Raw genomic sequence first — 24957 nt, forward strand, 5'->3', positions numbered from 1 at the left:
CTTAAACACAAATATTCTCTCTGAGGATCTCTGAACAGAAAAGGCATTTTGTTTAAGATACAAGTAAACAATTAGTAGGACTTAACTCTGCACACTTAACATCTTTAAAAATAGCTTTATGTAGCAGAAAGTAAAGTAAAACTGAACATTAAATCTTTCCAAGCTCATAATAGGAGAATTAATTTTGTTACCTTTGTTACTAGCTACTTGGCCACCTAACATTGTTACTTGATGCTCAGAAAGTTACAATAAGATGAAGTAAATAAATATTTGACTTTTACAGGAAGATGATATCTCAAGAGATGGAACTGAAAAGCACAAGAAATTACATATTTCCATGACACATAATGAAACCTTTGGTTGAACTTCAAAACAAATACCTGTGACTGAAGAATTTCTGCCCTCTGCACTATCACTGCAACTTGGCTTTTCCAAAGCATCAAAGAAAATTAGGTCCACAATGTCCACGGAGAGCATGTAGTACCAAGCACAGATTTTTCTTATCTGACACAAAGGCTGCAAACCCATTTTTTTTTATTTATTTATTTTATTTTTTGACGTATGAATAATAGTTTAAAAGCAGACTAAGTCTTTATGTCAAAGTATGGAACTCCGTATGGTACTTCTGATTTAGACATGTATTTTGTGTGATCTGGATAACTTCTGGAAGGGGATGGGTGAATATTATCTCTGATGGGGAAGGTGATGGAATTAGCCTCACAAACATTAAGTTAGCAGGCAAACCTACCCTCTTGGGAAACCAGGATTTTTAGTTGCAACCTTTCCAGGGAATTACACTGAAAGTTGGTAGACTCTTCTCAGAATCTCAAAGTATTTTCAGCAACTTTACTGCAACCGCTATAGTCATGACAAGAGCAGAGCAGGGGAATGAAACAGCTGTTGTGGAATTCATCATCCTGGGTTTCCAAAGTATTCCAGAAGTGGAGTGTATGCTATTCGTGATTTTTCTAGTGACCTACTTCACAACTCTATCAGGGAACCTCCTGATCATGGTGCTGGTTGTGACTGATCATCGCCTTCACAGTCCCATGTTCTTTTTCCTAGGGAATCTGTCATTCTTGGAGACCTGTTACACTTCCACCATCCTGCCCAGAATGCTGGCAAGTTTCCTAAAAAAAAAATATGTTATTTCACTTAATGGTTGTTTTTTGCAGTACTTTTTCTTCACTGGGCTAGCAGGTGCAGAATGTTGTCTCCTGACCGCCATGTCTTATGACCGGTACATTGCGATATGCAAACCACTGCATTACACAACCATAATGAACGGCAGGTGCTGCCTCCAATTAGCAGGTGTATCTTGGGTAAATGGGTTGTTGGCTAGTGCCATAGTCACCTCTCTGATGCCACAGCTGACTTTCTGTGGCCCAAATGAAATTGATCATTTCTTCTGTGACTTCGCACCAGTGGTAAAGCTCTCCTGCAGTGATACCCACTGGATTGAGCTTGTAACGTTCATCTTGGCCTCCCTTTTGACACTACCCCCATTTCTCTTGACACTCATATCTTACGTATGCATTAGCTACACTGTCCTCAGGATCCCATCCTCCACAGGAAGGCATAAGGCTTTTTCTACCTGTTCTTCTCACCTCACTGTCGTGACACTTTTCTATGGGACCCTGATGGTTGTGTACTTGTTACCAAAACCAAACACACTGGGAGACCTCCACAAAGTGTTCTCTGTCTGCTACACAGTTCTGACTCCACTGGTCAATCCCCTCATTTACAGCTTAAGAAATAACAACATAAAGAAGGCTTTGAGAACAGCTCTGAACAAATACATGTTTTTTGATAAGGCATGAACAAGCTCTTGTCAATTATTAAGGAAACTGAAATATCAGTCTGATGAAAACCTTTCATCTGAACATGAGGTAGTCTTTTTTCCTGGAAAGGAGACAAAGTTTCCAATGTCTTGAGAGAATCATGTAAGTGAGGGTCCTAGCTACTGGGTTGTTCAGGATATTTCTTTACTTGGACTAATTAATGTGTGAGCATTTCTGCACAAAAAACAACACCCACAAACTGCCTTGCTAGTCTCAGAATCAATGAGACAATGACCTGACCTGGGACATCGTGCTAAACCTAGACTAATTCATAGGCTCTATTTGTATATTTCAATGTGTTGGTTCACATCCTGGATTGAGAATCATTCTGTTCCAGAGACTTCTCCTGGCAGTTCTTTCTACATAGATAAGACACCCAGAAATCACAAAGGAAGGAATGGTCCCGAAGTACAGACATTTGAACATAGCATAGGAAATGTTTTGTGCACAGTTAAGATGAAAAGTGGCAGTGGATCGTGTATGTGCTGGAGTGATCAAAGAGGTCCACAGACCAGCTCTATATAAGAATTCGAGAGAAAAACGTTTTAAGGAGTCTCATTCTATCCACCTGAAGATGCTCCTGCAAAGACTTTTGCAACAGAGTCCCATCACTATCTGGACAGGGACCAAGCAACATCTGATTGTGATTCACCTTCTGTCCTGGTTTGAGGTAAAACAGAACCAATTTTCTGTTTTGTAATTTTACATTTTAGCTAAGCCTCTTCTAACTGACTAAACTCTGAAATTAACGGCATATTGTGGAGACACTGTTTATTCTCAGAATGATAAGACCTGATTATTTGTAATTTATACCAAGGAATGGTATGCAGAGAGGCTCTTGCTTTTACTTATTGCTACAACAATGAAGGCCAGCTAACTTTGTTATATGGCCCATTGGAAGGTCATAAGCAGAAGAATGCAGAGGGGTTGCACCTGCAGGGAGGAGTGGACAGGACAGGTGACCCAAAACTGACCAACAGAGCATTCCATCCCATCTGCCTCATGCTCAGTATAAAAGCTGAGGGATCAAAGGAGTCCGCCTCTTTCTTCAATGTCCAGCATCCAAGGAAGACTCTGTCTGCTTGTCTGCCTTTAATCCCAGTCCATGTATTCCTGAATCCACATATGGAATCCAGTTCCCATCTGTTACTGAGTACTGTCTGGGACTTTCTCAGTGCCTGCTGGTGACGCGATTGTCATCCTGGGAGCTTGACGATCCAGTTTTGTATATATTGTATATATTTGGTTATTTTCTTTTTATTCTTTTAGTCATATTTCCATTAAAGTAGTTTTGATTCCTCTAAACTCATAAGTCTGTTTCACTCTCTCCCTCGTCTCTTTGGAGAGAAGGTACGGGGGAGCATCTATCATTTATTTCAGTGGCCAGTCCAGCCCAAACCATAACACCTTCTGAGTATTAGCCTTTGCAAAGATCCCAATAATTTTTTATGATTTTTTAATAAATACTCTGTGACCATCTGTGCAACATAGTCAATGAAGGGTGTCCTTGGTCTGGCTGGGATGGAGTTAACTTTCTTCAGAGCAGCCTGTACAGTGGTGTGCTTTGCATTTGTGGTTAAGACAGTGTTGATAACTGTATTAGGCTTATGTGGTAAGGTTTTGGGGTTGGGGGGAGGTGAGGCTGTTGGAGTGACCTGTTTGAGGTCAGGTGCTAGTTCCAGCCAGCTACAAAACAGACCTATGGCAGGGCAAACCTGAGCCCATCAGCAAAGCTGGTGGTGCCCCTGGAAAAACACATGTAAGAGCAGAAAACCTCAGACGGGTGGAGAAGGAGGGAGGAGGGGAAAAAAGGGAGTGAGAAACAGCCCTGTGAACATCATGGTAAGCAGAAAAGGAGGGATGGTAGCAGGTATTTCCTTGCATCCCATGGTGGACCACATATCAGGGCAGCGTGATGTTTCCCGAACAAAATGCAGACCATGGGAAGGACCCCATTGGAGAAGGGGAAAAGATGAGGAGGAAAGAGCAGCAGAGAAGAACTGTTGTATACTGACCATAACATCCCCATCCTCCACACTGTTTGGGGCAGTGGTCAGAGTAAGGAGGAGACAGGAGTAATGGAGTGAAGTCTTTCTCATTACTCAAATCTATCTTAATTAGCAGTAAATGAAATTAATTTTCCCCAAATGAAACCTGTTTTACCCATGATGGTAGTAACGTAAGTGATCACCCTGACTTTACCTCAACTCATGATATTTTAATTCCATTTTCTCCCCCTGTGCTGTTGAGGAGTGAAAATGAGAGACCAAATGGGTGGGAATTTGTCCCTTAGCGAATATAAATGGACCGCAATAACACACCAACATTCTGGCTCTTACTGAACAGCCCTTGCACAGCATCAAGGCTTTCTCTTTTGCCCCCTGCCCCCATGCACACACAGAGAGTAGGCTGGAGGAGAGCAGTAGGTTGGGAGGGCGCATAGCCAGGACAGCTGACCCAAACTGACCAAAGGGATGTTCCATGCCATATGACATCACGCTCAGCGATAAAAGCTATGGGAAAAGAGGAGGAAGGGGGAGCATTATTGGTTATGGCATTTGTGTTCCCAAGCAACCAATTGCTGATGCTCTATTTTCATCAGCAGCATGTGCTGATGCTCTGCTTTCCAGGCATTGACTGGATGCCTGCCTGCCGATGGGAGGTAATAAATGAATGCTGCGTTGCTTGCACACGCAGCTTGTGGTTTTCCTATTAAACTCCCATTATCTAAATCCATGAATCTTCTCTCCTTCCTTCCATTTTCTCACCATCCCACAGGAGAAAGGAGTCAGAGAGAGGCTGTGTGGGTGTTTGGCTGTCGGCTGAGTCACCCCCACAGAGCATTAATTGATACAGTCAGTGGAGTCTGGAGAATGAACCAGCTCACTCAGAAGTGGGCCCTCACTTGCTCAGATGAGGTGATCTTTATATGCGGCTGAATGTATTGAGTAAGGACTAAAGACAGTCACCCACACGTACACACCTGCTGCCACCTGATACATCCTAGGATGTCTCCTCTGGCAACCACCTGTACCTCCAAAAGGGAACAGGTCTACCTCTACACTCTGTCCATCACCACAGGCAAGAAATGGACTTTTCTAGCTCGTGTTCACAATGAGGTAAAGACCTTTACTTGCTAGATCTGTGCACCAACAGAAGTCTTCAAACCTATAAAATTACCTTTCAGCAAAACAAGTCAAATTTCCTAAGCCTTCATTCCTTTTGTGTACAAACATAAACAGGCTTGAGAGAGAGGCAAGCTAGAGAGAGTTTATTTTGATTTATGTCATGTATGAAGATTTTTAAAAGCCCCCAGAGAACGCCCTGGAAAAAATATCAGGTTTATAGACAGAACGATATAAATTTGTAGAAGAGGATAGTTTTCCTCCTTGTATCTGTCTGTTGAGAGGATCTGATTCAACAAAGTAAGTGAACACGTAGCATACCAGTTCCCTTCACAGTTTCTAAAAATTCAGTACAGTACATATAATCAAAGAGCGTCAGATCTTGAGTAAGTTTGGATTTATCTTTCTAGCCTTGCTTTTGAGACTAAAAGTAACTTACACTCGCAAAACCATTTATTTTGATAGAAATATTTAATTAAGGAATCTATCCACCATGGGGAAAATTAATAGGAGCTAGTGATATGCTGGCGGCAAAGTCACTAATGGTGTATTTGGTGTATTCTGAAAACAATAATGACTGTGCTTTACGCTCTTGACCCTCATTTAGCATAGGAGGGAATTTAGGCAATATTTTCCATGAAGTTTCACACGTTCACTCTTTGTTGTTTGGTTAAGATCGTAATAAATCATAAATAAATGAATACATAAATAAATAGAGGATGAAATATTTCCAGTGTGCTGTACTACACAGGAAAATTGCCTCTTAGAAGCATCTCAGAGATCAGACGCATATAGGTCCTGTGTTTCTGACATTTCCGTGCCACAGCCAAAAAGGACAGCTGCATGTTGTTGCACTTCTATGTCCCTCCAAGGAACAATCTTCCCATCTGTACAGAAGGCATCTCCGTCTGTTTTCTGCTGAAAAGAAGGGGAAAGAAGGGGCAGACTGCGTGGAAGACAAAGCTGGGAGAGAAAGGAAGAAGATACTGAGGGTTCAGGTACTGGAAGCATTTTAAAGCAGTCAAAGAATACTGTTGCTCTCATCCTAGAGAGCTGAGGTTTAAACATCTCCAAGTATAAGTAGCACTGTTACATCAAAAAAAAAGAAAAGGTGACTGCTGTCTTCATGCTTGATTGCTTGCCGCTATGAGGGAGCAGCTGTCAATTATTAAAAAAAAAAAAAAGAAAGAAACATATCAACCTGCAGTAATCTGCAGCAATGTTCATGCAGCATTCTGCACGCACTGATCTTTCCTCCCTTATCTTAGGAAACCTCATACTAAGTTGCTTGTATTGTGTTTGAACACAGAAGTCACATAACTAAATGGCTTGATGCAGTTATATCCAGAAATCATGTAGAAGGAGACATCCATGCAGTCTTTTCATTTACTATACCTATAAGTTAGTACAATCTATATCATACATTTAATAATACTTTTATAAGCCTAGGATGACTTGAAGGCGACACTCTGCTCTGGACAGGGGATTCCCTGGGGCGTGCTGGTAGAAGGAATCTGCAGCCTTAGTACTCAGTGAAAGGTCTGTGAGGACAGCTGAGGTGAGATCAGGAAGGAGTAAATGGAAGATTTCGTGTAATGCACAACTTACTACTGCTTCTGAATGAATGCCCAAAAAATGCCCTGGAAAACATATCAGGTTTATAGACAGAACTATATAAATTTGTAGAAGAGGATAGTTTTCCTCCTTGTATCTGTCTGTTGAGATCAGTTCTAACAATGCAGAGATTAAACAGGAACTGTCCACATGTTCCTCTTGGAAGCCGTATTCACCAGGACCCTGACGCCACAGTGGTGCTCTAATTTTCCTCATCGGTATCAGCCGGGATCTCCACCATCCTCTGTCCATAGGTCGACTGGCTCCAAATAAGCTCAGGCTCCCTGCCACACACACACACTTGCCTGAGCAGTGTCACAGGAAAGCTCAGCCCTGTCCCCTGGCTTGTTTTAAGACCTCCTGAAAGGAGGAAGCTGATGACAGCAATCATGCGATCACCTTATTATACGTTATAATATCCACTGAAATAGCTCTATCACTAGAAAAGCTATCCAACAAAGTTTCTACATAAATATTCATTGCAATTTGAGTATGTCCTTTCTCCTCTTCATAGAAAGTTTGTAAAAATTCAGTTCAGTATATATAATCAAAGAGCATCATATCTTGAGTAAATTTGGATTAATCTTTCTAGCCTTGCTTTTAAGACCAAAAAGAACTTACACACTCAAATGCATTTATTTTGATAGAAATACTTAAGGAATTACATATTTCTTTCTATCCACCGTGGGGAAAATTTATAGGAGCTAGTGATATGCTGGTGGCAAAGCCATTAATGTTGATGAAAGCACACTTGGTGAAGAGGTTTTCTGAAAGACATTTCTTACATTGTAAAAAGGTTTATTGCCTTTCTGGACAACAAGATAATTTCCTTGCAATTCTCTCATAAAACTAGTTCTTTTTCCACCAGAAATGGAGAATTGTGTCATATGCAGCAGAGAAGTTTAAGTCTTTCAGATGGCTTCTGGTGGTGGTATTTGGCTTCCAAAGTTAATACATTTACTACTGTATCTCTTAGTTTACAAAGGTAGCAGGTTCTCAGCTCTCGCTTGGTAGCACCATCTTTCCATGGCTTGTCTATTCCTGAATGTCCTCAGGAACAAAGTTTTCAAATAAGCATTTACTGCTTAACTCCATCAAAGTCTTACTTGTTTGGGAATATGTGTGTCTTCATGGTAATATTAAGTGTATTCTGAGAAATAATACTGACTGTAGTTCACACTCTTGACCTTCATTTAACACATAAATGAATTTAGGCAACATTTTCCATGAAGTTTCACTTGTTCACTCTTTTTTGTTTGGTTAAGATTGTAATAAGTAATAAACAAATGAAAGCATAAATAGTGGGTGAAAGTTTCTAGTATTTCCAGTGTGCTGTACTACACAGGAAAATTGTCTTTTAGAAGTAGCCCATAAGCCCTGCATCTCTGACATTTCCGTGCCACAGCTAGCAAGGAGGAGATATTTTTTCCCTCGAAGCACATGCCTAGGGGGTCTGCACAGTTCTGTTCTTGGGCTGAGACTGCTAGGGACCTTGTTGACCTAGGAAATAGGTTTGACTTTCTACGGATGGCCTCACATTGACTGGAGAAGGTCTGAAAGTTAGCTGAAGTGCAAGACCAAACTACGCCTTCAGGCTGGCCACAAAGACGAATGTCAATAGAAACACTCTGCAAATGCTGATGGCACCAGCAGCCTCATCCTGTTTACCTCTGGCTGATCAGGATGAGGGTCTGTCAGTGGGGCATACATACATGTGTAAATATACATACATATACACATACAAAACAGATCTCCAAGTGATTGCCTTAGATACTCAGTGTGTGCAGTGCCTGCCCTTGGATCCTCGGTTTCTGGCACATGGGCATGCGAGCCCTGAGGTCCAGCACCACTGTGACAGCTGGTACAGACCCTCTTGGTTCACCCACACCAACCTACCACCCTCATAGTTGCTGACACCTGTGCAGGCAAGCCTGAGGCCCCCAGCGCCACTCCAGCTGCTGGGACACAGACCTACTTGCACACACAAACACACGCACAGACTTGTATGTGTGATGTATGCCCCCAGTAACGAGCCTTAGACACTCAGCCTACACAGTAGCTGGCCCTTGGATCCATCTCCATGTACCTTTCGCACACAGACAGACACACGCAAAAGGCTCTCTCAGGTGATGTCCAGAGCTCATGCTCTCTGCAGTATTTGGCTTGGTGATGCTGGTCCCTCCAGTAGCCAGCTCTTAGACCCTGGAGTATGTCTGCTACCCAGCCCAAACTTGTGGCTACTCCAATACCTGGTTTACAAGTCTCTTACCCTGCTCAGACAGGCTGGATGGCCTCTCCAGTTCCTGGCACACAAGCCAGGTGGGGTCTGGTGACTCATTTTCCACACTCCGGTTGCTGGCACTCAGACAAGACTTTAACCTTTAACCAACCTTCCACCTCTGAGCAGCCAGGTTTTCCTGTAGGGTTTCAATGATTAAAGCACACCATGCTGCAGCCAGGAGAGGGTAAAAAGGCACTGGCAAAGCAAACAGCTTCCTGTGAAAGGCTTGATCTTAAAGACAAGGCAGGTATTTCTATTCTCACTCTAAACCTCATGCCACATCTGGAGGAGCTGTCAGGTTTTTGAATTTTTCACTAGGAAATTAAGTTGTCAACCAACCCTTGTGTCATTCTTGGAAGGAGCCCTAGACTGTAGGAAGAGTGACAGAAGTCCAAAATTAGGGGAAAGGAGTTTTTTCCACCCTCTGCAGGTTGATACAGCCCTCCCATGTCTTTCAACCTTCAACCTTTTCAACCTTTCCGTATCCTTTCAACCTTCTTTTGGTTGCAGAGATTGCATCAGTAGATTCTTCCCCTTGTGCCCTGTAGGAAGGATCATGATCCAGACACTGAATTTGTGCCTCCTTGGTTTCACACCCAGGCAGAAAACACACAAACTTTAAAATCAACATAGAAAGTGATCTCTCTGAGTACAAACACCAATGGAATGTGAAAAGCTGTGGAAATCATTGTAAATGCTGAAAGGAAAAGGCTGACATTCTTCCACAAACAGTAACTATGTCTGAGGTAAGGATGGTGCTGTATGAATGCGCCTTGCAGTCTAGTGCTGGGGGAGGGAGGGGTGGAAGCAAGTCTTGTGCAGCATGTGTATGTGGTCTGTCAGTTCCCACAGTGCTGCAACAAAGGCATGGTTCCTGCTCTTCTCATGGGCTTGGTGCTTCAAGAAGTCATTCTTAAAATCATTATAGAGATGGAGTTTCATGAAAAGGCAAGATGAGATCAGGCAAAGTGCATGGTTAGACATGACAAGTCCACGGACAGGCCACTTGTTTATACTCGACCAGCTGCTTTTATCCCCTCATTTCCCCGTTCCCACGCACATTTCTCCTCAGACCACCTTGATCCTGCTTTTTTCCCACCTTTAATCTTTGCTTTAAACATCCCATAGTATCTTTTGTACAATCCCAAAATGCTGCTCCTGGCATCCTGTAATAAGTCCCCTCAGCTTGCAGACAATAAAGTTCCTCAGCCTGCAAGGGGCCAAAATCAAAGACAAAGTAATGTGAGATAAACTACAGGTCATAGCTGTCTTCTCAGTTTAGTTGTGTTGCTGTTGAAAGACTGTCTCTGCTTCTTGGACAAAGCCCAAAGCCAGGCACAGAGACATGGTGGAAGGACTCTTCTCTCTCCTCCATGTATCCCCAACCTAACAGTTAATGATGCACTAGCATGATTCTGTGCTCCTAGAGCACAGAAATCTGGGAGGCCACCTGGCTGAACTCTCACATTTGAGAGAGAATGAGGGAGAGAGAGAGGGAATAGGACACGTCCTAATTTTCTGTCTCCTGTGATTTCTTTCAATGAAGGTATCACTCTGCAACTTTCAATCTTGAATTCAATGTTTTGGTGAGGGGCTTGTTGTGGGCACAGCTGGATGCACACCCTCTGCCCGAGTAGGGAAGCCAGACCACTTGCAGGCCCTGGGAAGGCAGAGGCCTGGAGAATTTAGAAGTGTGAAGAAACTGCTAGGGTTTCAATGATTGAAGGCACTGTGCTGCAGCCAGTGAAAGGTAAAAATATATGTGAAGAGCAGAAGCTTCTTGTGAAAGACCTATGCCCAGATGACAAGGTTAGGCTTTATCTTAAAGAAGAGGGAGGTATTTCTGTTCTCATTGTAAGTCTTAGGTTGTGTCTGGATGAGTTCTTAGGTTTTACATTTTTTTCACCAGAAAAAGAAGTTGCAGAACAACCCTTTTTTCTGTCTCAGAAGCAGCAGATTTCCCATCAGCTGGGGAAAGGAGCAGGAGGACACTCATCCAAGAGCAGCAGGACCCAGACTCCCATTTGGAGCTCTGTCTTAGTGTCTCACCTCCATCTTTTGACAAAACTATTGACTGCTTTGCCACTCACAGGCATTAGGAGTGAAACTTTCCCTTCTGATCACAATCAGGGAAGGTCTGTGCCCCTGCTGTGTATCAGCTGCACTCCCTCAACTCTTTCAAAGTGTCCTGTGCTCAGTCAGGACTTCTAATGACCACTTGCCTTTCAATTCACTTGCAGCAGTGGAAGGATGTGCCTGGATTCACCTTGCTGAAGCTCAGTCTTCAAAAAGCCATCTACCTCTGGGACACTCTACTCCACTCATGGCAAGGGACAGATGATGTGTCTTCATTTTCACGAAAATTAACCTTCATGTCATGCTCAGGTTCTGGTCCTCTGAGCATCCACAAAGCATGGGTGCATGCTCAGCTTGTGCTTTATGGCAAATAAACCAGGTACCTCCAAGCTGAGATTTCCCTGTGAATCTCGGAGCAGTCAGTTCCAAGGATGCCTTCAGCTTCTTGGTGTTAATGGGATGGCTCAGGTTTGTGTCTCTCTGCTTTTCTCAGTCCTTTGTGATTGCCTGAGTGGGTCTTGAGGTCACAATCACCTCCCATATGCCTCCTGACACATTCCAAGAGAGGCAGCACACTTTCTCAGTGGTCAGCTTTGAAAACATTGCCCTGGTAAGCAGCAACACAAGCAAGTCCACTCTGACCCTTCCGCTATTTTGAACAGAACAATACATGGGTGCACAGCGGAATAATTCCATAATGGCACCACCAAGCAGGGCCCAGACATGCCCTAGCCCATGTGCTCAGTAGTGCGGTTGCACAGGCCTGTTCAAGAGGTCACAAGCCTTGCATAGTATCTTCTGGCTTGGGATGTTCGATTTTATCGTCAGTGATATTAAAGGCTGTGCACCTCATGCACCACCCTGGGGTTTTCCTCATACTCCCTTATCTTAAAGTTCTGTTTGTCACTGTTTGTCTCCAAACCTTTGTGTTGTTAATTTCTCACCAGAGTTCGATATTCTCCCAAACAGCTAGAGAAAGGGAACTTGGGATTGTGATTTCAGGGCTGTGGTCAGTGTAGCTGGAACATTTTGGTGTTTCCTGGCAGGAAAGTGAATATCATTTTGACCCTAGGAGCCCACAATGTAAATAGGAAAGAGCTGAGCCAGAAGACGTTCAATGTTGGACACTGGCTCATCCATCCCAACTATTCAGGAGATACCCTTGTAAATGACATCGTGCTACTGAAGGTATATTCCCATACACCCTTGCCATCTGAGGGAACTCCCCCTGCTCACTTCCCCATCCCCATGAACTTGTTCCCATTCCCTACGTTCTCTCTGCTTGGCAGATGCAGCCCAACCTCAAGCTGAATAAGAAAGTGAATTTTATCCCCTTGCCCTATCATTATGAGGATGTGCAACCAGGAACTATATGCAAAATGGCTGGCTGGGGTAAAACATCAATAACAAGGAAAACACTAGTGTGCTGATGGAGATGGAACTGAAGGTTCAGCATGAGGAAACGTGTGAGATGCCTTTCAAACACTATAGGCCTGCACCCATGATCTGCACTGGTGATGAGAATGGCAAAAAAACAACTTTCCATGTAAGTGTTGTTTTGGGCTCCAAGTTGGGATAAGGTTGTGACTAGACAGTCAGGTTCTCAGGCAGGGGATGAAGATTCATCAGGATGATGTGCAGAGGTTCCTCTCAGGAGGTCTGAAGCTGATATGCTCCCTGAACCAGGGTGCAGTTGCCCAGCTGTCAACATCATGTTCCTTTTTACATGCCTGGGGGTATTCTATCCAGCCTAGGCACTGCCCCAGCAAGCTGCAGAGCTCATGTAAATCCTTTGTCATATGCCCCTGAGCTCCCTGAGCCCCTGGCTCAGATATTTCCACATGTCTAAAGAAGGACTAGATTCTTTTTTTCAGGGATATGAAGGCAGTTTTTGAATCTCAGATGGCCTTCAGGCCTGAATTGCTTCACAAATTGACTTAGAGGAGCAGTAAGGCATCTACAGGCCCTGTAGAGCTGGGTCTGGAGGGAGGTGGTCAAAAGAGGAGGTTCTTCACATGGAGGGAGGCTAGAGGGCCAGTTTCTTCCTTAGGGCAGGGGGAGCTGTGCTCTGAGATATCTGGCCCCTCCCACTCCTTTTACCTCACAGGGTGATTCTGGTAGCCCATTAGTCTGCAATGGGAAGGTTCACGGCATTGTTTCTTATAGACTCCGACATTGCATCTTCCTGGAAGTGTTTACCAGAGTCTCCTATTTTGAGCCCTGGACACATGAAGAGCTGAGGAAGTTTAGAATCATAGAATAGTTTGGGTTGGAAGGGGCCTTTAAAGACATCTAGTTCAACCCACCTACAATGAGCAATGACATCTTCAACCAGATGAGATTACTCAGATCCCTGTCCAGCCTGACCTTGAATGTTTCCAGGGGTGGGACATCTACCATCTCTGGGCAACCTGTTCCAGTGTTTCCACCATCCTCATCGTAAAATAATTCTTCCTTATATCTAGTCTAAATTTACCCTCTTTTAGTTTAAAACCATTACGCCATGTCCTGTCACAACAGGCTTACTAAAAAGTTTGTCCCCATTGTTCCTCTAGGCCCACTTTAAATACTGGAAGGCTGCAATAAGGTCTCCCTGGAGCCTTCTCTTCTCCAGGCTCAATAACCCCAACTCTCTCAGCCTGTCATCATAGGAGAGGTGCTCCATGCCTCTGATCATTTTTGTGTCCCTCCTCTAATCATGCTTTAGGATGTCCATGTCTTTCCTGTGCTGAACAATCCAGAGCTGGACGCAGTAGTCTAGGTGCAGTCTCACCAGAGCAGAGTAGAGGGTGAGAATCACCTCTCTTGACCTGCTGGCCATGCTTCTTTTGATGCAGCCTATGATACAGTTGGCCTTCTGGGCTGCGAGTGCACATTGTTGTCCCATGTCCAGCTTTTTATCCACCAGTATCCGCAAGTCCTTCTCCTCAGGGCTGCTCTCAACCCTTGCAGCATGTATTGATATCGGGAGTTGCCCTGACCCAGGTGCAGGACCCTGCACTTGGCCTTATTTAACCTCATGAGGTTCACACAGGCCCACTTCTTGAGCTTGTCCAGGTCCCTCTGGATGGCATCCTGTCCCTCAGGCACATCAACTACACCACTCAGCTTGATGTCATCTGCAAAGGTGCTGAGCGTCCACTCAATCCCACTATGTCATTGATGAAGATACTAAACAGTACTGGTCCTGGTATGGAACCCTGGAGGACATGACTTGTCACCAATCTCCATCTGGACATTGAACCACCCTCTGGATGCGACCATCTAACTAATTCCTCATCCACTGAACAGTCCACCCATATGTCTCCAATTTAGAGAGAAAGATGTTGTGTGGGACTGTGTCAAAGGCCTTATAGAAGTCCAGATAGATGACATCTTGTAGCTCTTCCCTTGTCCACTGATATAGCCGCTCCATCATAGGAGGCCACTAGGTTAGTCAGGCACACTAACACTAGTTAGTCTGTGTGTTTATTGGCTTCTTGCACACCGGGTTAAAAGAACCCAGATTTGGGACAACACCCTAAGTAAAACAGAAAAATTGCAGATACTCCAATCTAGGAAGGAATTACAACAGCTCATGGGAACTTTAGGGAACTGGAGGAAACATATGCCTAGATTTTCTATCATTGCTCGTCCACTGTATACACTTTTACAAAAGGGAAAGCCATGGAAATGGGGCCTGGAACATGAAGAGGCAGTCAAAACTTTAATACAGGAATTAAAAACATATCAATCAGTGGGGCCATTTCACCCACATGATCCTATAACAGCAGAACGGGGCTTTACAGAACATGGTGCTTATTGCAATCTATTTCAAACTGTCCCTAATGGACAAAGACACCTCTATTATTCAGCTCGACTGTGTTTAAACAGACGGAACAGAGATACTCTGAATGGGAAAGGGGACTTTTTTCTTTAGTCCAAGCAGTTAAACAAGTTGAGAAAATACACCAGGGACAACCTGTTCAGACTACAGGGCCATTTAATTTGCTAGAAACAGTTCTAAAAGGAATGTCTCCTGCAGAAGGAATTGCCTACAGAGCCACTAGGAAATGGTACACCTACCTGGTGGGAGTAGCAGATGAAATGCAAATATCTGAAAGACATACAAAAATTTCCAAATTACAAGACCCCATAAATACTGACCCAAAAGCACTAAAACAGCCATTCAAACGTTCACCAATTCCAGATGTACCCTCCCTCACTGACAAGACACCAATTGATGGTATTTGGTTTACCAATGCCTCAGCAAAAAGAATAAATGGTAAATGTCAATATAAGGCTGCTGCATTAGAAACTAACACCAGCAAACAAATAACAGAAGGTGGTGAAGGTAGTGCAGAAATAGGAGAATTAAGGGCAATTGTTCCAGCAGCACAAAATGGAGCAAGAATGATCTCTGACAACTCCTATGCTGTATGGACAGATGCCACCCAATAGCTTTGTCAATGGGAAGCCCAAAATTGGAGTCCAAAGTTTGGAGTTTGGAGAACCGAGGATTTACAACTATTACTAAACATAGCCAGAGAAACACCAATCAAGATGGAATGGGTGAAAGCTCACGCCAAAGACAATAAACCAGCCACAAACTGGAACTAACATGTAGATGAATTAGCCAGAATTAGGTAAATAATATCAGGAGATATATTAGATTTTGAATGGTACTGACTAGGGGAATGCTTACATCAAAAATTATGACACACAGGCCAAGACGCACTTTATTTGGCGGCCCAAAGCTAAGGTTGGTCTCTGAACAGAAAAACCTGTTAAGCCACCCTTACAGAATACCCCCAATGTAAACTGAAATTTTAAACAGACCAACCTGCTAAAGCACCACCATTACATATCAAAGAAGGGAAAACTTTGTAGTCCACATGGAAAATTGATTACATCAGGCCATTCAAACCCTTTGGGGATATCTATATATCCTCGCTGGAGTAGAAATAGTCTCGCTTATGGCGACTAAGTGCCAGAATACAATAAATGGGTGCAATACAGTATGAGGGCTATTGTCCTGGTTCTCAAATCTACCTACCCCTGATGTCATCCAAAATGATAATTGCTCACATTTCTCATGTAGAACACCCTCTATAATCCTCAATCAAAGGGGATGGCAGAAAGAGCTGTCTCCTACAGGGGACAGTTCTCCATGAACTTCTCTGATGTGAGTTCTTCCCACAGGCTACAATTCTTCATGAATTGCTCCAGAGTGAGTCCTTTCCACAGGGTGTAGTTCTTCAGGAAATAATTCTCCAGCGTGGGTCCACCACAGGGTCACAAGTTCTGCCAGGAGCCTGCTCCAGCATGGGTGTCCCATGGGGTCACAGCCTCCTTTGAGCACCCACCTGCTCTGTTGTGTGGTGTCCTCCATGGGCTGCAGGGTGGATATCTGCTTCACATTGGACCTCCATGGGCTGCAGGGTGACAGCCTGCCTCACTACGGTCTCCACCACAGACTGCAGGGGAATCTCTGCTCTGGCACCAGGAGCGCCTCCTCCCCCTCCTTCATTGATCTTGGCATCTGCCAAGTTGTTGCTCTCACATATTCTCACTCCTCTCTTCCAGCTGCTGCTGCACAGGTTTCACCCCCCGCCATTCTTGAATGTTTTCACAGAGGTGCTACCACTGTCGCTGATTCGTTCGTCCTTGGCAAATGGCAGGTCTGTTTTGCAGCTGGCTGACATTGGCTCTATCAGACGAGGGTGAAGCTTCTAGAAGCTTCCCACAGAAGACACTCCTATAGCCCTCCTGCTACCAAAACCTTGCCATGCAAACCCAATACAAGAGTATCAATCGGTAGTACAGCAGCACTAAATAATAGCAGCAAGCAATCACATAGCAAAAAATCAATATAATAGCAACAACCAATAACAGCAACAGCCAAGTGGATATTGTACTGTTACAAGTTACTACAACTTATCATTAGTGAAGTAACTTATCAACAATATAACAACATATATAACACATTACTTATATGGATGTATATTGGTCTCAAGTGAAATACACAGATCTCAGAAGGACCCAAACTATGCCAAACAGAAGGACAAACCAACCCCAGAAGGGGACCCAACCACCCTATAGGTGGGAAGACACAAAACTGGGCCCAAAGTGAGATCAATAAAATAACAGAGCCTCACTTCAAAGATGACCTACATCACAGAGTCTGGAGTAAGCCAGTGGTCCCTGGTGAGAGTCCCAAGATCCCACAGAACATTCATGTGGAGAATTCAACCCGTTTAGGAAAGGAAAAGTATATGCAGCTTGCAGACTTCTCAGTGAGAGGGACTCCATTTTGGATAAAAATTAAGTGCTTTTTATATCAGAGACATAAGACAGCATAGGACACCTTGACATCAAGCAGCCAACAGATGCTGTTAATTTCTATTTTTCACCTGTAACAGTCAATAGGTGATGTTGTTTTGTTCTTGCAGACCAATTTTACTTTCACAGTCTGTTTCAACTTTTTAAGACAGTAAGTGTCTGTTAGTTTTTTGGTTTTTCATAGAATCATAGAATGGTTTAGGTTGGAAGGCACATTAAAGATCATCTAGTTCCAACCCCCTGCCCTGGATAGGGTCACCTCCCACTAGACCAGGTTACTCAAAGCCCCGTCCAACCTGGCCTTGAACACCTCCAGGGATGGGGCATCCACAATTTTCCTGGGTATCCCTCTATTTCAGCTGAGTCCATTCTTCACATTTGAAATGTCTTTGTTGTAACTTCCTGTGTTCCCGTCATGGAAATGTTGAAAAATGGTGTTAACTTTGGAGAAGAAAAGCCATCCTAAGAGAATGCTCCTGTCCATAGCTCTACCTCACTAACGCTGTAATTCCTGAAGCAGTCAATCAAGTCGATACTCAGTTGTCCTGTCCATCTGCTAAATTATCTGGCAAGCCAATGGCATTCTCTTCTGCATGAGCATGCAGTTTTCCTGAATTTATTCCTGTTCATCCCATTGTTTAAACATTCCGTAGTCTAATTGCCCCTGAAAATTTCTATCACCTGTCCCTCTCTCCATTGAGCCAGCTATTTTCAGGGTTCATGTCCTGAGGAAACTGGAGGTCAGTGGGACCAGAGTAAAAGATATCACTTTCTTTAATAGAGATTTTTTTCTTTCTTTCATCAAAAAAGACCTTGAAATTGTTTTGCAGTGGTGACGAACATTCCTCCTGTTTCTGTGCATAGTTAGTACCAGGTAAAGACAGTGCTAATTAGAGCAGGCAAAGGCTTTGCAAGGAGAGCCTTTGACCCTGCTGTGGGCTGCGGTGACAAGAGAATAGACTGTAATAAGAACTATCTTATTCCCAGCACATGAATCAAAGTTTGACTATGGCCACTTGTTGCTTGGCGACAAAGATACTTTTCCTCTCTCTGCCTTATTCCCTCCAGGATATAAGTGGGGCTAATTTCCTTTCAAAACACCTTCATTTCTATTCTTCTTGTCATACATAATTAAAACAAATGACAAATGAAAATTATTCTGTACTTATTCATTGAAACACATCTGAGAGGCCCCTGATCAGCTACAGGATGCTTGCAACTCTATGGGGAGTGGCAGAAAACCACACGCAGAGCTCATTATGTCTGTCAGCATTTTAATGAGCCCCGTGAGGAATGTGGTGCTGCCTCCCTGTTACTTTGTAGCTGTGGCAAAATCTGGCAAGCTGCCTTGAAGAAATGACAGGCAGAAGCAGAAGGAAAAGTTACTTGGAGTTTAATGGAGCCCAGTGTGAGATGCGAGACCAGAAACGTAATTGGACAATGTGCTCCCACCAGGACTCATCAGAGCAGAAACTCACAGACTTTGATTACAGGCAGCACAGAAAGCCATAGACATCTCCTGTATCAAACTTCCCTTACAGAAGTCAAACGGCAATCCCCAGGTGCCGGGATGGTGGTCCTCTCAGTCAGCAATCTCCACACACGGCACGTGGAAAGGAAATGGCCGTGGACCCACCTCTCCAAACCTGCCCTTCTGAAACACTGGCAGATGCAGGGGTTCTGCTCCCCAGGCTTCCGTTATAACGATCAGCCAAGACACTGTGACTGCAACACACACTGCTGACACATTCATGAACCACAAGCCACCCTAACTCACAGCTCCCTCCTTCCACCTCGATCTGAGCCATCTCTGGATTCAAACACCTGCAGTCTTAAATGTTGCACCGCAGCCCCCATCCTCTGTTACATTTGACCTTGAACATCTCTTTCTCTGCTCTGTGAGATCAAAACCATGGGCTTAATGGCTTTTCTTGATGTCATGTGTCCCACTACCTCTTGCCAGAGCTCTGATAATGCTCCAAGTAAGGACCTACAACAGTCTACTTTATGGTGTAAGAACAAATTCCAGCAATGTTCATTACCTCCTTGTTACAATGGAGATAAAAGAGACTGACCAAATGATCCTTTGGTACTGCCCTCTGCTTCCCAAGTTTTGCTCCCTGCAACTCACGGAGAACATTCATGCTATCACCATCACTGAATGAGCACTTGTTCACTTCTTTGGAGTGAAACCTCAAGTCTACATCACAACAAAGGCAGAATATGGACTTGCAAATAGTGTGAGATTCCCTGGAGTACCCCACCTGGCACCCAACTGCATACTCAGAAGAGTGTGGTTTTCTTATAGTTTCTACATCATATTTAGTGGCCTGATGAGAATGTCCAGGTACCCCAGGGCACCTCAAATGTTTGGACAGCTGAACTGACCTCTGTACAGCTGTATTTGGCAACCCAAAGATGGGCATAAATTCCAGAAGCCAAAAAGAGTTCATTCCATCTTGGCTGCTGTAATAGTCACAACTAGACCACAAGAACTGGCCCAAGAACTATCTTTTTGATCTATAGAACAACAAAGATGAAATAGTCATGTTTGCTCTAGCTGGAGTCCTGGAGAGAGAGGAACACCTCCAGAAGACAACTCTTTCCACATGTCCTGGAGACAACCCTTTCTAGGCACCCTTTTCCCTGCTACATGTCTAGATTTGCAGCATTGTTATTTTTTCCATACTGTGGCTGACCTTTACTTGCCACATTCCAGAGTCTCCCTAGATGCACGGGGTGCAACCATAGTGTGAATCACATAAGTTTTCACTCTATTCCTGAATTCCAAGTTCTGACTGTCCACAAAGAGGCAAATTTCATTCACTCCTGGGCTCCAATAAATCCAGAAATTCCCTCTGTGTTGACTGCTTAGCAGTCCCAGGAACATGCTGACAGTTAAGGAGTGAAGATCCTTGTGCTCCAGATCCTTGGAGTGTGGAACTACCACTGCAGCAGCAACTTCTGAGCAGAATTGTTTTTCACCCTGGTCCTAGCGCTGTCATTAAGACTTTGCCTGAATTACAACTATTTACACAAGTGAAATTCTAGATCTTAAAAATGCAGTAAAACAGGAAAGCAAGGGAAAAACCAAAGAATTCAGGCAGTACTCATTTGGCCTACAGCTACCACTCCAGAAGGGCATGTTTCCTCTAAATCATGTAATACCTGCCAGCCTCATGAAGATGTCTTCAATACTCTAAAATATTGTTCAAGACCTATGTTTAGGGACTAAAATGTACTCTATGTATGCCTAATGTGGTGTGGATGCCTAAACTCTCCTTCTGGTCATGGGAGAGCCTCAAAACACAGTCACTGCTGTTGTGGGTTGTTCAGCAGTTCCCACGCAGACAACATCTGGCTGGATGAACTGTTCTCTGAACTCAGCCATGGTAGTGACTAAATCCCCACTGATGACACTGTGAACTCAGATTCCATGGCTGCCACGGAGACTCTCTCATGAAATCTGCACGTTTGATTTAACACTCATCCAGTGCTAAATGCTACTAAGGCACTGAAGTGTCTTTGTTGGAAGGAACCTTGGGATTGTGAGTCAATCAATAGTTCAGAGGCAACTGGGTTCCCTCCGGTACTCTTAGCTTCTCTGGGTGTTGGAGAGATGGTCCCGATTCCTGCTGCAGAGTTGTAGGGTTCCTTCCCAAGTCTTTATGGAACTCTGGGTATCCCCCCAAGGATCTTAAGTGTCCCTAGTTATAGGATTGGGTAGGGAATACCTTGTTGATCATAGAATGGTCTGGGTTGGAAAGGACCTTAAAGATCATCTAGTTCCAAGCCCCCTGCTATGGGCAGAGATACCTTCCACTAGACCAGGTTACTCAAAGCCCCGTACAGCCTGGCCTTGAACACCTCCAGGGATGGGGCATTGGCAACTTCCCTGGGCAACCTGTTCCAATATCTCACCACCCTTACAGTAAAGAATTCACTCCTAATATCTAATCTAAATTTCCCCTCTTTCAGTTTAAAACTGTCACCCCTCGTCCTTTTGCTACACTCCCTCATAAAGAGTCCCTCACCACCTTTCCTGTAGGCCCCCTTCAGATAATGGAAGGCCACTATAAGGTTTCCCTAGACCCTTCTCTTCTCCAGACTGAACCCCAGCTCTCTTAGCCTGCCCTTATACGATAGGTACTCCACCCCTCTGATCATCTTTGTGGCCGTCCACTAGACCTGTTCCGACAGGTCCATGTCCTTCTTGTGCTGAGGAATCCAGAGCTGCACCCATTGCTCCAGGTGGGGTCTCACAAGAGCAGAGTAGAGGGGTAGAATCACCTCCCTCGACCTGCTGGCCTGTTATGGTTTGAGAAAGCCCATAACAATTTACTGTCATTTAGACAATTATTCTATCACCTGATGATCGCTCCACACCTGGAAAGGGGAATCAGGGAAATCAAGGAACCACAAGGGTTGAAATATAAGTAGATTTAATACGATAAGACTAAATAATTAACAATAATACTAAAGAACCAGTATTAATCCTGATACTAATATAAGATATACAAGAATTATACTCAGCCAATTATATCAGTAGGAAGCCATGCACTCCCAGCAGTGGACAGTAAATGTCGGACACTGCGAGCACAACAGCTTCAGGAGAAAGGGAAGGCCTCAGGGATCCGGCACTGGGGCAAGGAGTTTCTCTGGACTGCCAGCATCAAAGGAGGGAGAAACTATGCAGCAAACTTTCTAATTTATATTAAATGTGGTATTCATGGTATGAAATAATCCTGTTGGCCAGCCTGGGTCAGATGCCCAGGCCTTGCTCCTCCTCATCCCTGAACCTGTCAAGGCTTGAAAACACTGAGAGCTTGAATCCCACATAGCCTAGCTGGCTATAAAGTAAATATTTTCACAAATTCAGACACTAGAGTCTTCCAAAAGTGTCGTTTTCCACAGCATTAGAAGAGAAATTAGTCCTGTGTCGCTCAACCCAGGACATGGCCATACTTCTTTTGATGTAGCCCAGGATGCGGTTGGCTTTCTGGGCTGCGAGCACACATTGCAGGCTCATGTTGAGCTTCTCATCCACCATCATCCCCAAGTCCTTCTCCTCAGGGCTGCTTTCAATTCATTCTCCGCCCAGACTGTATTTGCACTTGGGATTGTTCCGAACCATGTGCAGGACCTTGCCCTTGGCCTGGTTGAACTTCATGAGGTTATCATGGGCCGACCTTTCAAGCCTGTCCAGGTCCCTCTGGATAACACCCCTTCCCTCCAGCGTGTTGACAGTGCCACACAGCTCGGTGACATCAGCAAACTCAACCCCACTGTCCATGTTGCCAACAAAGGTGTTGAACAGCACTGGTCCCGGTATTGACCCCTGAGTAATGCCATTTGTCACTGGTTTCCACTTGGACATTGAGACAATGACTCCAACCCTTTGAGTTTGGCCATCCAGCCAGTTCCATATCCACCAAGTGGTCCATCCGTCACATCCATGCCTTTCCAATTTAGAGACCAGGATGTCATGTGGGACAGTGTCAAATGCTTTGCATAAGTCCAGGTAGATGACGTCTGTTGCTCTCCCCTTATCTACCAATGCTGTGGCAACATCGTAGATGGCCACCAGATTTGCCAGGCATGACTTGCCCTTGGTGAAGCCATGTTGGCTGTTGTCCATTCCAACTGCACTGCCACTTAATGCCATTTTCTGATTTGCTGTCACCATTTTTGGCACTCCCAATGAGCTTGATATGGACAGGGAACATTGAGTTATGGAGGTTCTTGTGGCATTTTAGACACAGGGAGAGATTATTGGTTTTTTATTATTATTATTATTTTCTCTTATGCAAATTTTTAAACAAATTTGTTTCCTTTGGTTTGGGCAACATCACACAGAACTGCAGCAGGATATTTTGATGACATAGACTATATCAGACCAATACAGCCAGTGGAAAACGAATATTCAAAGAACGTGACAGATTGATGAGTGTGGATACCGAACTTGATAAAAAGCTGAAATAACCAGAACATGTTGAAAGGTATGGTTTACCTCACTTGGTAATATTTTTTGAAACCTTCAGCCTCAGAAAATGATTTTCCAGCCAACAGAAACAAACTATGCTTTAGAAGCCTTCAGGCAAAAGAAAAAAAGAAAAGAGGCATTCTTGAGTGGGTGACTATTTCATCACCCAAGATGACAAATAGCACACTGAGGAAATAAAGCAGTTACTGAAGGAAATCATGAGAAGAAATTTATTTTTTATTTTAATGCACTGATAGTTATTAAAAATGTCAATTTATCTTCTTTCTCTTCCTTTCATCTCTCCTCTCTCCTTTTTTTCCTTTCTTTGTTTTTTTTCAGGGTTGGGATTGTTTTATTCTTTTTTTGTTTTGTGGGCTTTTTTGTGGGTTCTTTCTGTTAATGTGTTCTTTCAGAAGCTAAAAGAACACAAGGCTGAGGAAAAAGAAAGTGATCTGCCGGGGACCTGGTGTTACTTGTTAAATTAAATATTGTTGCACACACAATTAACCTGTGGTGAGCTGACCCTGCCTGGATGCCAGATGCCCACCAAAGCCACTCTATCACTCCCTCCCTCAGCTGGACAGGGGAAGTAAATGTAATGAAAGGCTTGTGGGTCAAGATAAAGACGGGAGATCTTTCACCAATTACTATTACAGGCAAAACAGACTCGACTCAGGGAAATTAATTTAATTTATTACTAATTAGAAGTCAGAGTACGATAATGAGGAATAAAAACCAAATCTTAAAATACCTTTCTCCCACCCCTCCCTTCTTCCTGGGCTCAACTTCATGCCCAAATTCTCTACCTCTTCCCCCCAGTGGTACAGGGAATGGGGGTTGTGGTCAGTTCATCACACCTTGTTTCTGACATTTCTTCCTCCTCAGTAGGAGGACTCCTTACACTCTTCCCCTGCTCCAGCATGGAGTCCCTCCCATGGGAGACAGTCCTCCGTGAACTTCTCCAACATGACTCCTTCCCATGGGCTACAGTTCTTCATAAACTGCTCCATCATGGGTCCTTTGCTGCATGTCTCTGTTATTGTTTACCTGGTCACTGTTTCACTTTTTTGATGTTTGAACTGTTGAATTTAGTTTTGTCTTTTAGAACACCTAGTAGTTGACATTTCAAGTGCAGTGGTTCTAATAACCATGCACTAATAATTTCCCTAAATCTGGAATTTTTTTTCCTGTACTTGATTACAAAAGCAGGAAGTCTGTTGTGTATTGTCTGCTTACCTTATTGGTATTTGGCTAACAGTAAACTCCTGGGGCATTGAAGTAGGAACCATGAAAATCTAATTTTCAAAACATTTGTGTAATGTAAAGCATGGTTACAGCTTCTAGAAGCACCAATATACCCTTGCATCAAAGTCATTTTAGTTGCTCGGCCACAGACTTAGTTTATGCACTTTGGAAAAGGACAATAGAAGAACAATAGTTACTTAATATTCCAGGTGTGCTTTTGAGCTTTAGAATAGGTATTTCTGAGGCACCAAATATTTATATTAAATCATAAGTAGTAATTTTATTGAGATTATGAAATGGGGTACAGTCCTTCAGGAACAGACTGCTCCAGCGTGGGTCCATCACAGGGTCACAAGTACTGACAGTAAACTTGCTCCAGCATGGACTGCTCTCTCCATGCATCCACAGGTCCTGCCAGGAGCCTGCTCCAGTGTGGGCTTCCCATGGGGTCACAGCCACCTTCAGGCATCT

At 43.9% G+C, this 24957-nt stretch overlaps 2 protein-coding genes across 2 annotated transcripts; both read left to right on the forward strand.

The window, feature by feature from the left end:
- The first annotated feature begins 207 nt into the window (after nt 1-207).
- Nucleotides 208-1820, forward strand: LOC141732639 (olfactory receptor 6N1-like). Its single transcript, XM_074561898.1, has one exon. The coding sequence runs from the start codon at nt 867-869 to the stop codon at nt 1818-1820; it is 954 nt and encodes a 317-aa protein (XP_074417999.1). The 5' UTR covers nt 208-866.
- A 3029-nt stretch (nt 1821-4849) lies between these two features.
- LOC141732640 (cathepsin G-like) lies at nt 4850-13200 on the forward strand. The gene is given in 7 exon segments (XM_074561899.1): nt 4850-4960; nt 5839-5964; nt 11102-11187; nt 11984-12125; nt 12227-12347; nt 12350-12483; nt 13045-13200. Coding segments are annotated over 7 exon segments (876 nt in total).
- The last annotated feature ends 11757 nt before the right edge of the window (nt 13201-24957 follow it).

This window comes from Larus michahellis, chromosome 18 (genome assembly GCF_964199755.1).
Source record: "Larus michahellis chromosome 18, bLarMic1.1, whole genome shotgun sequence".
Classification (NCBI taxonomy): Eukaryota; Metazoa; Chordata; class Aves; order Charadriiformes; family Laridae; genus Larus; species Larus michahellis.